The sequence below is a fragment of the Anopheles nili genome, chromosome X, assembly GCF_943737925.1.
Source record: "Anopheles nili chromosome X, idAnoNiliSN_F5_01, whole genome shotgun sequence".
NCBI classification, from domain to species: domain Eukaryota; kingdom Metazoa; phylum Arthropoda; class Insecta; order Diptera; family Culicidae; genus Anopheles; species Anopheles nili.
In genome coordinates this window covers 13,067,157-13,081,585 of record NC_071293.1, presented here as the reverse complement: position 1 = coordinate 13,081,585, position 14,429 = coordinate 13,067,157, and the positions used below count along the sequence as shown (strand labels likewise).

The following is a 14,429-nucleotide window of genomic DNA, read 5'->3' as shown; positions in this document are numbered from 1 at the left end:
CACCTCCAACACCTCGCTGGGACGTCGGGTGGATTGGTCTCTAAATCGAGCCTTCAAAACAGGGTCAAATCCTTGCCCTCAGTTCAGAGCTCCCAAAGGGCATGGTGAGGGATAAAAAAAAAAACCGAAAGAGCGAGTCCTTATCACGCAGTGTGCCTGTAGAGTAAAACGCGCCCGAGAGTGGCAAGCACTCTACAGTTTCGATAACGCTTCGAAACGAGCCATTGCACCACCATTCCAAGGCTCGGAGACCACGATATTCGGTGCGGTGGCTGATTGCGAGCGATGGAGGCGTATGATTAGCTGCAGGACACTCCCACAGCGCACCGGTCACGGTGATATTGTGATAAATTATGCAGACTGAACGCGTGTGTGTGTGTGTGTTATGGGGGCCAGGCAGGCGAGAAGTCACCAGCACAGGGTGGCTAATGGTGGGAGCTTAAAGTGCGCTCAATCGCCGCAACACCGCCACGTTGTACAGCTCCCAGATCCCTGGCCACATCGGCTGGACCTCGCTCAATATCCGGCCGATGGGGTGTACAGTGGTTTAATTAATTCCTGTTCCGCCATCAGCACTACCAGCGGGTGCTTTGCTTTGTTTGCTCCGGGGGCTGGCATTGGATTGGTTTGTTGCAGAATCGTTTGATTGCAGCCGTAACCAGTTGGCTGGGTGATGTGATTGATCTCGAGTGCGTACTGCTGCTGCTGCTGCTTCTGCTGTGGAGGACTGGCAGAAACAGTACGAGCTGGTGAAAGCGAGCGACACACATTCAAGCGAGCGGAATGGTCCGCAAGGTAAATAAACTTGGACAGGTTCAAGGAATCCTTGCAGCATCTCGAAGCCGTGTGCTTCGTGCGATTAAACCTCTACGGGGGTGTGAGAAATTAAATGCAAAGCTGTTTCCTATATCTATTTCACTCAACGTTCAAACATTGCAGCCACCTCATCGAGCAGTGTTAAAGAGGAGAATTTGATTGGGTGCTGGTGTTTGACACATTCCGAGAACGTGTCTCGCTTCTGTCACTTTGACCGACTTACTAATGCTTGACACTACATCATCAAGACACTACAAAGACACTACGGAGACACTGAAATACACTCGCAGTTTGTCAGTGATCACAACGAATTAGCCTGTGACAACCGTTGGAGGAATGTGCCTATTTGAGAGTCGAGTATCTAAAGTTTTCGTTCACCAACCTGCTGCTACACCACACACTCTTGCTGTGGCACGTATCACGTCCCTGTATGGCAAGGCAAATGTGACCACAAGCCGAATTTCTCTATATAGCACACCCAGAACACCGACCGCTGCCGATGTTGAACCGCTCACGTACTCCACCGTCGTCTGACTGACCTGGCTGACCGGTTCCAGCGACTGACCGGGTGAACTACTTCCCGGCGTAGGGCTTAGGGTGAGCACCGGGAGGCACGGGGATGCGGTTTGAATAGCGCGACGAGGAGAGTAGGAATCACAGAAAAAAAGGGAAGGAAAAGAAAGAACAAAAAAAGAGAGAGAAAGCAAAGCACCCCGGAAGTTGGAGTGCTCCCGAAAATGTACACCCGAAAAAAAAAACCGAGGTGGCAAGTGTTCTCGCACCGAGACCTGGTACCGACTGAGGCGGAAATGAAGCTTTTTCCAAGCTTTTATTTTCTACCGACCACACGAAACACACACACACACACACACACACACGCTGACACCTTGCGTTGGCGTGTACCTTAGCATTTACGTTGACCTCCACAACCCTACTGATACACTTCGTCCTGTCGGAGCAGAAGCACGCTGTGGGCTGCAAGTTCAGGCATTAACGTTTCCCGTGTAGCCCTGGAGGGACTGCCCTTAGGCTGCTGTACTTGCGTGTGAGATTCACCAGGTCGGTTTGGGAAGGTGGTGTGGGGTGCCCAGGGCCCTTCCCCACGAGTCCTGCGACGTCAGGACGTGCTGGTGGAACGTTCTACCATAGCTCGGGCGTGTTTACTAGCTACTGCCGCTGCAGGGCTTCAGGGGTGGGGGTGGGGAGGTGGTATGATAGTTGAGTTAAGGGTTCAGTGAACAAAAACGAAAAAAGCAAAGAAAGAAATGGAAACAAACAACGCGCCGGAGAGCGGGCATGGAAAATCGAATTCGTCCACCCGTGGCAGGTAGAGTGATTACTGGTTTGAAGCAAGCAGACATATATATCTACAGAAAGAGAGAGAGAGAGAGAGCAGTTCCATTTGTAAGCCCTAATGTAAACTAGAACGAATGGGTCTGTCGGCGGTGAAACGAATATGGTGAAATTTGGTGGACACACGCACGCGGCAGGCACGAGGATACGACGGTTAATTGAAGGAACAAAGCTACCTATAAGGTGGCTAATAGAGCTCTGCTGTAGCATAAAAGCAAGACCGTATTTCTTGACGACCACTATCTGGCAGAGCGAGAGAGACGCATTGGAGGTTTGCATGTCTCCGGGAGTCCTCCTAGCCTGTGTGTGTGGGTGTGTGCGTTGCATTACGAACATCAGATTACGCTAGGACACCGCTCCTGGCGCACCTTTGCCAAAGAGTCTCGTCCTTGGACAACAACCGGCCCCCCGTCCTCCTCAAGCTAGCTGATGCCACCCGAACGAAGGTCCCTTGACGCGGTTCGTGCGTCGTGTACACCCGGAAATATGACGACTTGGGGTCGCAGGATCATCACCACCCTGTGCATGAGGTTGTTTACTCGACGTCCTTCTTCGGCTGCCGGCTTCTGGTGGGTTTTGCCGGTCGATTTTCAACCTAACCGTAACGAGCTTACAAAGTAGCATAAGTTTCGGTTCTCATACCTGCCCCCTGTCATCACCCAACCACCCACAGCCTGCTTACACCCTGTGCCTGTGGTGGGTTGGAATTAATCCACCGGAACGGGCCGCGTTGTTTTTCGGTCGGCAGCATGCATGGGAAATTACCAGACCACCTCGGCCAACCCCCCCTCCCCCCCCCCCTTGTGTTTGCCGGGTCATTATCCTTCGAAGCTCGCCATCGCGGATCCTTTCACACGGCCATGTCCTTCCGACATGTGCAATATATAATCCTCGCGAGCCGGCTGTGCATCGCCATTTCGCTGTTGTTCCGGGCGATCTGCCCGCCTACGGATGGGCAGTTTTGGGTGATTTGTTTTATTTGGCAACCCTCAAACCTTCAGCGAAACTTGACAGCTAGCCGTTCTCACTCACGCTATCGATCACCTGTAGGCAAACCCGAAAACCAATGACCGAGTGCCTGCACTGTTTGCTTTCGTGTGACGTATGTTTTCGTCGGTTCAGCTCCATTATGCTGACGAGCACGCATGTTTTGGGGAGTTGGGGTTTCTCAGACTCGCTCTTGTTTTCAGTTCAGCTCGTCCAGGGACCCGAACCAAGGGAAGCGTTAAATTGATTTGCTAAGTAGTTTCTTATTATCTCGCATTGAGCTGCTTCAGCCGGATCGGTTGAGGTTGCCGAGCTGAGCTGGTAGATGTAGACGTGTACTTTTGTTATGTTACATCAGATTATCGTGAATGCAATGTCGGAGTTGCACTCCGAGATGTACTGTACTACTCCGCCGTACTTATCTCACTTCCCTCCACGCTTTGCTCCCCGGTATCCTTCGCGCAGGTAGGTAGGTGAAAATGGTGCGTGGAAAAATTGCAACAAACTGTGCTGGGGGAGGGAATGGGGTGGGGTGAGTGGGGCTCAATAAATAGAGGCATAAAGCTCGGGTGGGTGGATTGCAACAAAACTGCACCCAGCGCAAGGACGAAGGTGCAACCCGGCTGGGAACTGGTCGAAACTTTTAACGAGAACTTTTCGTCGCTCAGTTTTCCAACCAAAGGATGTCGCAGGAAAAGGCATGCCGAGTGGTTAAGAGACGCTAACTTTTACGGTGCCGTATAGTTGGCGTGCTCGGCGCCCGATCGGATATAAATTTGATTGGTTGAAAACATGTCCTTGCGAGAACCGGCATCGCTGGTTTCGGAAAATCCCACTCTTCAGGGAGCTCTTCTCTTTTTTCTCTCTCTCTGGTGGCCTGGTTTATCGTGCTCCCCGGATCGATAGCCATTAGGTCACTCGCCGTTCACGGCTGCTTTATTTGCCCGTGATGTAACCCCGGCTGCTAGCATCTTGCAGTTTCCAGACCAAGTGCAAGGGCCACCGCATTTGATGCGATGCAAGGCATGACGGCATAAGCTGAACCCTCGTAAATGCAAGGAAGTCTGTTTTGGACTGACGAACGGGTCCTGGTGGTGCGTACCGAGAAGTCATCCGTGAACGTTCCCCAGTCCACGCCAGGAAGGCTGTGGTTTTTTACAACACTGCTCGTAAAATCACGAGCTCCTTATGCTGCTATTCGAGCAAGAGCTTGAATTGAATAACTTGGATTGAATAGGAATGAGCGTAAGCACATAAGCTGAATTGAGCAGAATTGAGCGGAAGCACATAAACACTGTTCAACGAAAACAAAATTTACTGCGGCTTCGTTCTACAAGCTCTTTTGGCATTATCTGTCAAACGATGTACGATCAAAATATTGCTCAGTCAAGTGTTACGCAAAAAAAATCATTAGAAAATAGTTATCAGTAGCTGTCAGTATTTTATTCACGTCCGATATTTGCCTGCCCTGATGCAAGAATTGACTTCTGATGAAATGGGTGCCAAATGGCAAAACAAACGTTCACCCGATCCCCCCCATTCGAAAGCGTTCTGGGAATATTTGTCTCTCAGCGTACTGCTCACTTCGTTGAGCCCGGTTTGGGGAGTGATAAATTCATTAAAAACTTTCCACAAAAGCGCTCCCAGCGAGCCGTTATGATCCGCGAGCTGTCGCGGATGCTCCAGAGAAGCCCGATGTAACATTCCATCCCGTTGGATCGGGCTCGGGTAAATCAACTTATCGGGGACAGAAAAAAAAAACAGGAGGATCGTGGAAAAGTTCCGTCTTGATTTGGGGCTGAATTATTCACCATCCCAGCGCATCCTCCAAGCTCTACGCTGTATGACTTCGTTGAACATTGGGGTATTGTCCTTTCTTTTCTCACTTTTTCCTTCCCAAAATGTGCATCGCGGGAACGGAAGCTAACGGCACCGGAAATGTAATGCAGCTGGTTTTTTTTTTATTAAACGAGATGTTTTTGCGAAAACTACTCCGTCATGGCGTGAACGTCGATTTGAGAGCGCTTTCACAGCTTCGAGTAGGTGATGCGTTAATTTTGATTCCTTCCTTGTGGTTTTCTGAGGCCTGAAGCTACATCCGGTGGTATGGTGGTGAGTTGTGTAAATCTTAGCCCTCCCTAGGACGACCGGTGCGCTCGGCAGGAGCACAAGAAACCGACCATCAACCGGCACAGGTTGATGAGGAAATCGATCGTCGTCAGCAGCGACATGCCGTAGAAGAGACCGATCAGTCCGCCAAGGGCGACTACGTCGTGATGCGATTTATGCAATGAGCGGAAAATAGAATGGTCAGATTACAGGTTACGTATGTCAGGTAAGGCGCGCTAGTGCGTTGGAAAATATTGTTAATTATAGCAAAGAAGCCACATCTTACTGAACAGATCCATCTCCGTCTTGGCGATGTTCCGAACGAACCGTTCATACGGGAGTGATTGCAACCGAACCGTGACACGGCCTTCTTCCTCTTCACTATCCGCGAAATAGCTAAGGGAGAAATGGACGAAGAAAAACTACAACAACTCAACGTTTTGCTTCTTCATGTGACTCACTCCTCGGACTTGTGAACCACGAAGTACTCTGGCTCAACGCAGGATGAAATGCAGGGGCACTGTTTGCGGGCTTGAGCGATTTCCACCGAGTGTTCCGTCAGGCAGGTAAGTCCTTCGAACGAGCACACCTTGCTGGGTTGCTCCGTGCCGAATGCTAATGGGCCAAAAGGCAGACAAAACCCGCAAGCGTTCAAAATTGGGAGCTGTTTGTGAAATATTAGTCGCTCTATTACCGGGTGTCTGCAGTGGGCGAGGCATTAAATGGTGTGTGCAGTTGCAGAATCGTAGCTGGGTTCGCCAGAAACACTCCATCGAGCAGGTGGAGAAGCTATAGTGTCGGTAGAGTTGAGGTGCTGGTGGAAAATTATCAAAATTAATAAAGAGCCTTTTAATGCTTAGATAAAGGAGACTGCTCGTAACTGATTGATCAAGTTGTATTTAGGAAAGTAGACAATACTGTAATACTTGTTCGCTGTACTTAGATACTCGAGAAACCTGAGGTATATACTTTACACTCATAAGATTCAAAGTACCTACCCTCATGGGTGATCTCCCACGGAAAGCGGCAGTTTCGGCGCCAGATCGGCAACTCCTGCACCGTGTCCTTATTCTCCATCTCTATGACACGCACAGCGATCTCTTTGCGCATTCCCCACAATACTGTCTCTCTCAATGCCCTATCCACATACGAGTGAGGTACGCTGAACTCATCATGCAGGTACAGCTGCACATCCTCCAGAACACGGAAACGTAGCTGACCCGGTCCAGTCGCGCGGTTGCTCACTAGCTTCGGCTGGTTGGGTTGTCCAGTAGAGTCGACATCATTAGCCGCATTGACACTGAAACACCTTCCAAACTCCGTATCAACCGGCCGAAACAGCTTACAGCAGTCGATTGCGTTCTGCTGCCAGTGGCAATCGGTCAACAATTCTTCGCAGGGAGCTCGATGTCGACGTACAATCTCGCTGAAGTTCCGCAAACCCTCACAATCTATGGTAGGGATGTGCACAGTGCTTGAGTGACACTCGTCGCAGGAGTAGCACGTGCCACCGTAGAACGCGATGTCGATGATTAGGCTGTCGAGCATTGGGTCCCTGTTTGAACCGAAGTGTCTGCAAGATGTGTAAGCTGCGGAAGTGATGACTGATGAGATAGTACGGCCTCATATACTCACTGTTCGCTCAGCTCGGCCACGGTCTCCCCATTCACTACCTGGCATAGGCTGACAGCTGGAAATGTTGTGTTCCAATAGAGACTGGTGCAAATCGGAAAGAAATCAATCAACGAGGGTTGCATTGCACCGAAACTTAGTTACTTACTGCGTCGTATCTACATAGAAGGTGAGTGGGTTGTGTAGAAAGTTACTCAACAGGTTCCACACGGAGCCGTACATCATGAAACTCAACCCGGAGACTACCATCAGCCAGTGAATTCTTCAAAGATAGATGCCAATGTAATTGAGGCGGTCTTTACTTTTTGTGTTAAGTCATTTCAAGCATTCTAAGCTATTAAATTGCTTTGTGGTGGGTATTAGATTTAAACTGAAAACTACGGTAGCAATAAGGATATTGCCTATACACATTGTTGGAATGCAAACTCACTATTATTACTGAGTTAATGGATTCCAATCAAAATGAATTTCTGATAAATACCATTTAAAAATTCATTTGAGTAATTTTGAGAGTTTATTAGAAAACTGATTGTTCAAATAATCTCTCAAAGCTATCGAGCAAATCTTCTCGCTAACAGTGTTGGCCAACTTAAGAACTATTTTAACAGTTTCGTTTGTAAATCGTTAGTCATTGCTTGTTGAAACTTTCAACAAAGTGTAAAAAATTCATCTGGTCACGAGCTCCACATCTGGCAGCTAGATGCAGCTCAGATGCATACATTCTTTCTCCGTCACTTCAAGCCATTGTCAACTCCTTCATCCAATTGATGTTACAAGTTGCTGAATGTTTCTAAACATTCCTCTACCGGGCACACTTCACTGATTGGATCATGCTTCCGGTTCCGGAAATACGTTGCGTTGGCAATATTATGCGGTCCTTGCGAGATGCTTCAAGAGCGCACCCTTGAACGGCTTCACCAACTTCGTTCGCGTTGTGTTGTTTTTTTTTTCATCGCACTTTCTCCCCACTCTTCGACAAGAAAAAAAGCTTCACACAAGCCTTTCGCACTACCACTTCCGATTCCCCTTCTAGCCTCGTTCACTCACTTCCTAAACCACCACTCGACGATGGTGGCCTGCCGCTCATCCACAACAGGAACGCGTCCCAAACGGTCGGATGGCCACGTGCGCCGCCGGAAAGTTGCACGAACTTTTCCCACCCTGTTCATGCTCGCAGTTTTTTTCGGCGTTTGGCTGCGCGTGCTGCGGTTGGGCCAGTCCGGTGGCTTCTGAGATACAGGGACAACCGAGACAGGAATCGTAGCGCATCCAGCAACCGTAAGGATGCCCCGTCGAGGACGGTGTGGTGGATTAGTGGCTGCGAAAGGGGACCTTCATTGAATATACGCGCTGATAAAAAGCTCCCGATAGTCGGACGGGCGGGCGAGTCATGAAATGGACACCAATTAATTCCCATTCATTGAGCGGCACAAATATCCTTGCCATCCCTTTGGGAGGGTGCCGAAACCGCCCTTAGCTGGTTTGTCCTTGGTGCCAGGGCCACACTAAGCGGTGGCACTGTTCGCCTTTTGTTAGCCTCCATTGCTGGTGGAGCAGTCATTAGGGTTGTGCACCGCAAAAAGATGGTTGTGCTTTTCTTTAATATGCCGATCGCTTGAGAGTACTGGTACGGCTTGCAGCGTTACAAACAGCTCTGAGGAAAAACTCCAACTGCACGTTTCATTGGAAGAAAAGCCACTTATACCAATACACACGCATAGCGCTGATTGTCGATAACTCGATTAGTGCTAATTTGACTGGAAGGTTTAATAACGCTTTTTATGCGGTGAATCGGTATATCCATTTTGAAGCTTTTAAAATTGAATTCCTACAATACGAAGGAAACCATCATTTATTGGGTCCTCGTCGAAAGAAGTGTAAAAAAACTAATTTCAAAAAGAAATCGACGGCAGTGCATTTATTTGATTAAAATATATATTCATCGAGCATTTGCGATGAAACTCTTTTTTTACCATTAATGGATAGGGAAGTGCAATTAATTCATGACCCTTAGGGGAATTAAAAATTGGTTTGCACCCCGCAGGGCAGATGTTTGAAATTTTATCACGGAAAGATGTAGGATAAAATAAATCAAGCCTCATTAGTTCCAACAAGTGAATTAATTCGATAAAATAGCCGGCATCGTAAAGAATGTGGCCAAAAAGCGAATGACTGATAATGTAGTGAAGTATTAGTAGGAAAAATTAAAAGAGCGGGCACTGAGATCCCCGGCAAGCTGGAACCGATTAAGACTCACCCTCGGTAGGGCTTTCCCTGTGTGGGCGGTGGGTTACCCAGTGCCCTTTTGTACGCACTTCCGCTTCAGAGCGTCATTTTTCGAAATTGGGAACTAATTACTACAGAAATTAGATTAGCGTTTTGCGAAAGCATGCGCGATTTATGATTTGCTATTTTCAGTGGTCTTCTCCTGGAAAAGTGGCCACCGGGTATTTTTTCTATGGGGAAAGGCCTGGAGAAAGAGCTGGCAGCTGGAAAAACTCGTCCGGAAATTACCCGCTCACTGTGCGGTTTTGTGGTATTCAATTTAGCTGCTTCGTTTGACACTGCAACGAGGATGGATGTAATATGTGAGTCCACGTGTACGTGAATTATGAGCCGTGTAATGGACTGTTCCGGGTGGTTGTTGCACATTTCTAGCTTGGCTTGCTTGCGGTCTTGCTGATGAGTGCTACTTCCACGGACTGGTTGATGAGCGGTGATAAAATGGGGGAGTTAAGTAAAAAGAATAGTGGGATACCCTAATGCGTGGAATGAGCGAGATTACGTCGATCCCGACATTTTACACTCGAAATAATTAACTAGCACGTTTGACACGCTTTTATTTGACTAGAACTATACTCAGTATAAATTGTTATATAGTAAAGGGACCTTTTTTTTACTGAAACTGATATATAAATACACTAAGGTACATAGCTTCACTCCAGAGATATGATTTCCAGATAGCTTTTTCAAATTCTGTAGAAATCAAGGTGAACATGTTTTGAATATCCTTTCATTTCGTTTAATGCGAAACATTTGGCAGTTTCAAGGAATATTGTAAGTGGTATCGAAAATAATATGGTATGCTGATTTTAGTTTCGAATAATTTGAAATGAAAAAAAATCGGACGTGGTCTTCATTAGCATGAGTGGTTCTGTTGTAAAAAGATTGAGGATGTCAAAAAAAATATTAAAACAAATATCTGTTTTATCTATTTTAATGTCAGGCGATAAATGAATGTAGAAGGATTATACATCAGAAATGTTAATCATATAAAACGATATGTTCATTTTTAAACGTTTAGGCTATTATACCAACGCATAGGAAGCTGTAAAAATGTTTGTTTTCGTTGATTAACTCAGAATTGAATTAAAATTTCGTTCATAGAATAAATTTTCTCATGCTTCGGAGCAGTAAAAAAGCAAACTCAGCTCATAACCATTAACAAGTAGCATAAAAAATCAGCAGTGAGCTTTTGCAGCTCATTGACGACTTCTACTGCGCAATTGAATCAGTGTTTTTACTCTTTTGTTTGTCTATCAATTGCTGGAACCACTTCGTATGTGAATGTGCTAAACCTGCTGACCAAATGATTGTAAAAATATGACCACTTTTCTGCTACGTTTTGTAACATAATTAAGTTTAAATTAATTCTTAAACACTCGTACCCGACCAAGCGCTCGAGTGCGATCTATAAAGATGGTCAATTTTAATCTGCAGCGACTGTGCATAGTTCTCAAGGCCCATTCGAGGCGGGCAAACAGAAATCTTCAACGTATCAGTTGCGGTTACCTCCCATGGCCTCGATCAGGGTCACGCACAGGAGGGCAGCAGATTTTAAAGCGAAAGCGAATATTACCATTCCGGTACGATTCCGGATTATTGATTTAATTAAAATACAAAACTCGTCCCGCTCGCAGTCCCACCCGCGGATGGCGCTATCGAGCCGTTGGAATGAAATCGAAGCAATCTTTTATTAAGATTTAAGTCGGGCCCTTATTTACTGCCCTCCCGAGGGCGTGCGGTTTTGCTGCAGCCCACTTTAAAGGCGCTCACATCTAATTGCATCTCGTGGAGCCGGTGGAGGCCTACCGACGGTCTGGGTTGATGCGATTTTATGGCATTGGCCCACGTCCTTTGCCCGGTGGGATCTGTCACGGGCAGCGATAGGGCCTTCGTGGCTGCTAACAAACGCAACAAACGACCGCAATCAGGGTCGATGGTACGGGTTTTGAGGTGGATGGGGCCGATGTTTTTGCGTATCTGAGAAATCGAGCATAGAGCAAAGTAAACAAGCCCGCCCTTTTTCCCGGACGTCGGGTCGATCTACTGGACCGGTCGTGTATCGTAAGGACTTGCCCAGCTAGGGGCAGCTGCCGTTCCAAGGGCGCACTCAACACCGATTGGAAAGCGCTTTCGGACTCCTTGTGTAGTGTGGGATGTGTCCTGGTGTGGAGGATTTTTTCCCGTTCTCATTCATTCGGGGCTTTTACTTCTTTGGTAAGAACCGGGAAACTCCCAACGCAGGGAAATGTGGTGGTGCGCGTATAGAGAAGGTGTTGCCGTGCATATGTAGACATTGTTAACAACAAAGTTAAAAATAGACCCAATGAGGCATTTGTTAGAATCGTGCGTTTTCTTTGCAATTTTTGTCTTACTGTAAGCGGTGAGTGAGAATAGACGAAATTGGACAACTCGCACGTGCTAGGTCGTATTTTGAGAATACTGAATCGACAATATATGGCAGGCGGTGTATTTTAAATCAAGGACTATTTATGCAGCTATTGCCAATTTTTAGATACTTTCATTTAAAACAGTTTGGAAAAAAAGTAATTCGATACATTGTTAATAAATAAACCTATATAAATAATAGAATAAGCCTGTATGAATCACGGTTAATTATTAAATTTAGAAAAAAGTGATACTTTTTATACATCCTTTATTCTTTATAATTAATTTAATTGTTCTTTCCATAAAATTCAAATAAAATAAATTCTAGCACGTATAGAAATGAATGAGATTTCTGAGAAGTCGTTAGCGAAAAAACCCGCGCAAAGTGAACTAAACATTGGGGAATTTAGCAGAAACCACACTCAAGAAGAAGGACCCACTAAAACAGCAACGCAACATCTAATGGCTCCAGCAACCCCGGTCTTAACCCTTCGCGAGGACTCGCAAACATTTGTGCCAACCCTTGCCCTATGCAATCCCTGCTCCCCATCCATTTGTTCGAACCAGGAGTGTTTTGGCGATGGTCGGGATTTAAAGCAAAAACAAAAAATCGAACACTAAACAAACGCGTCTATGCAACCGGCTCGGTCGCTGAAGGAATCTTCGCTGTAGCGCTCCAAGCGTCCTACGTCAACCAGAAACGTCTTCACGGTAAGCGCTCGGGTCGCCTCGGAAGCGCTCGGATGCATGCAACATGTTGGGGCTGTCCCATACCGGCTGGTTCGTGCTTCAACGCCCCAATACATGCGCGCTGCAGGCGATTGCCGGTGCTACATTGCGGGCTTTACCACCGGTCTGTGATCATTCGCGGTTCGACCGTTCATCGGGCCGGTTGTTGGGTATACTGCATGTCCGGTTGTTTGGTGTACCGAATGTCCTTGCGTAGGTGGATTCGCGTTTCGGAGGTGCACGTGCGATAAAGACCCGCAGGGTAAGTAAGTGCGGGAAAAGTAAGTGATTAATTAGTCGCGCTCATCGAGCTCCTAATGTGGGGGAGTTAAGCTCTTTTAAAGTGCAATTGCGCGAAATTTCGTCGCGCTTGTAACTCGTCCGAATACCGTTATGCCACTCTGCCAGCTCTTTAGCGACAACGATCAAACATTTGCAGTCGCCCACGTGTTTTCGTCCATCATCCTTTTGTGCCGGTGAACTGAAGTCGCTCCAAAGCCCACTGCACTGAGCCTGCCCGTGTGTTGTGTTTGTGCGATAAGTGTTTTCGTGGGGTGTACATTAAAAAAAAGGAGTGTCCAGGAGATTTCATGCAGTTGCATTCTACACCGGTACGTCCGGAACATTGTTCAAAGTGGCGGTTTTATTGTCCTTATCATCAACACCATCAGTGTTGACGAAGAACAGGCAGCGGCATACACACCCACACACACACCCACACACACACACACACACACGACCAGCTGGTTCGGTTCCTGGAGGTGATGAACGATGCAATAATGCTTGGTCTCATTAGATGAGCGTGAGTAATGGTTTCTGTTAGTGACGGTGGCGAGTGCACCGGCTTAAATCGCCGCTGGCCTTCCCGGGAGGTACCATTTAAAATCATTTAGCGAGATCAGGGAGCGGCCGTGAATTACGTGTACATCCTTTTCCACCTTGGGGACAAGGAGGACTCCCCGGCAAGGAGTGACCCCGAAAAGGGGAGCCAGGACCGGGAAAACTGGCCAGGTTGCGTATGCAAATATCAATATCGCATCCTGAGAGCGTCACAAATCCGAGGGGCTTCACAATCCAAACATGCTCCTTCCTGCCCACATTCGAGCGCGGAGGGTGATGTTTTATGTTTTATTTCGGGGTTTTATATTTTCCGACTAGAGTCCTCGAGCTGCTCGCCCACACGATTCGTGATTGTCAAATCAAACGCTCGTAAAAATGCCGGCATGTTCCGAGTAGTCGGTGGAGTGCGAAGAAGAGCCGAAGTGATGCTACACGATGTGCTTGATTTCCAGGACTTTTCTGAGAGGGCTCTACTGGTATTTCTGTTTATGTTAATGATGCTAATTTATTTATCTTTGTTCCGCCTCGTTTGTCACTGAATGGGTTTTTTTTCTGTAGGCATGTTTGCCACAATTATCGGCAGCGTGATATTTGATATACGTTAATTTATTGCGTTCATTTTCAAAGATGAATAAGTGATCTTGAGAGTTTTCGTTGTGTTTCAATTAACAGATATGTTTTATGGTTTTGAATATAAATAGCTCGTTTATTTGGCACTCAAATATTCTTCGATTCACTGCACGCTACATACATTACGCCTGTGTCCTGTGTAGTGCATATTACATACTTTCGGTGTACACTATACGCTCGGAACGCCCTAAGAATGTGATTTAATAAAAGCGCGCGCCAAACCATGCAACGGCATTCCACCATGTGTGGTGTGGAATTCTAACGAAAACTAAAAAAAGGAAACTATCCCACAGCTCAGCAACGACTGCAGCACATGGATGCAAAGAATGGACCTGCACAGAACCATCCACCCCGAAAAAGGATGCAGAATCCACTTGTAATTGTTCCGAAAGAGCAAACTCCTGCTCTCCCCGCAGATAAAACGGCTACCTAATTTTTATTGCAATTTTACGTGCCGACGATGGCTTTAAATGGGAGGCCATATTTTATTCGCGCGCGGCAACAGCGAGATAAATATGGCACCTTGGTTGCGATTCCGCGGGAAGCCATTAAATCACTCGACTCGGCACGCTCGGGGAAAATTTACAGCCTGTGTTCTCTCTCTGGAAAAGGGCACTAGAGCCAGGCCAATAATCGACCGATTAGGAAACAAAGCATTAAAT

General features: G+C 47.0%; 1 protein-coding gene across 1 annotated transcript; it reads right to left on the bottom strand.

Moving 5' to 3' along the window:
- Positions 1-516: 516 nt before the first annotated feature.
- LOC128729001 (uncharacterized) lies at positions 517-7,119 on the bottom strand. Its single transcript, XM_053822651.1, has 6 exons — positions 7,046-7,119; positions 6,901-6,981; positions 6,264-6,838; positions 5,727-5,880; positions 5,552-5,661; positions 517-746 (listed from the first exon to the last, which is right to left on the bottom strand). The coding sequence occupies exons 1-6, from the start codon at positions 7,117-7,119 to the stop codon at positions 517-519; spliced, it is 1,224 nt and encodes a 407-aa protein (XP_053678626.1).
- Positions 7,120-14,429: the final 7,310 nt, after the last annotated feature.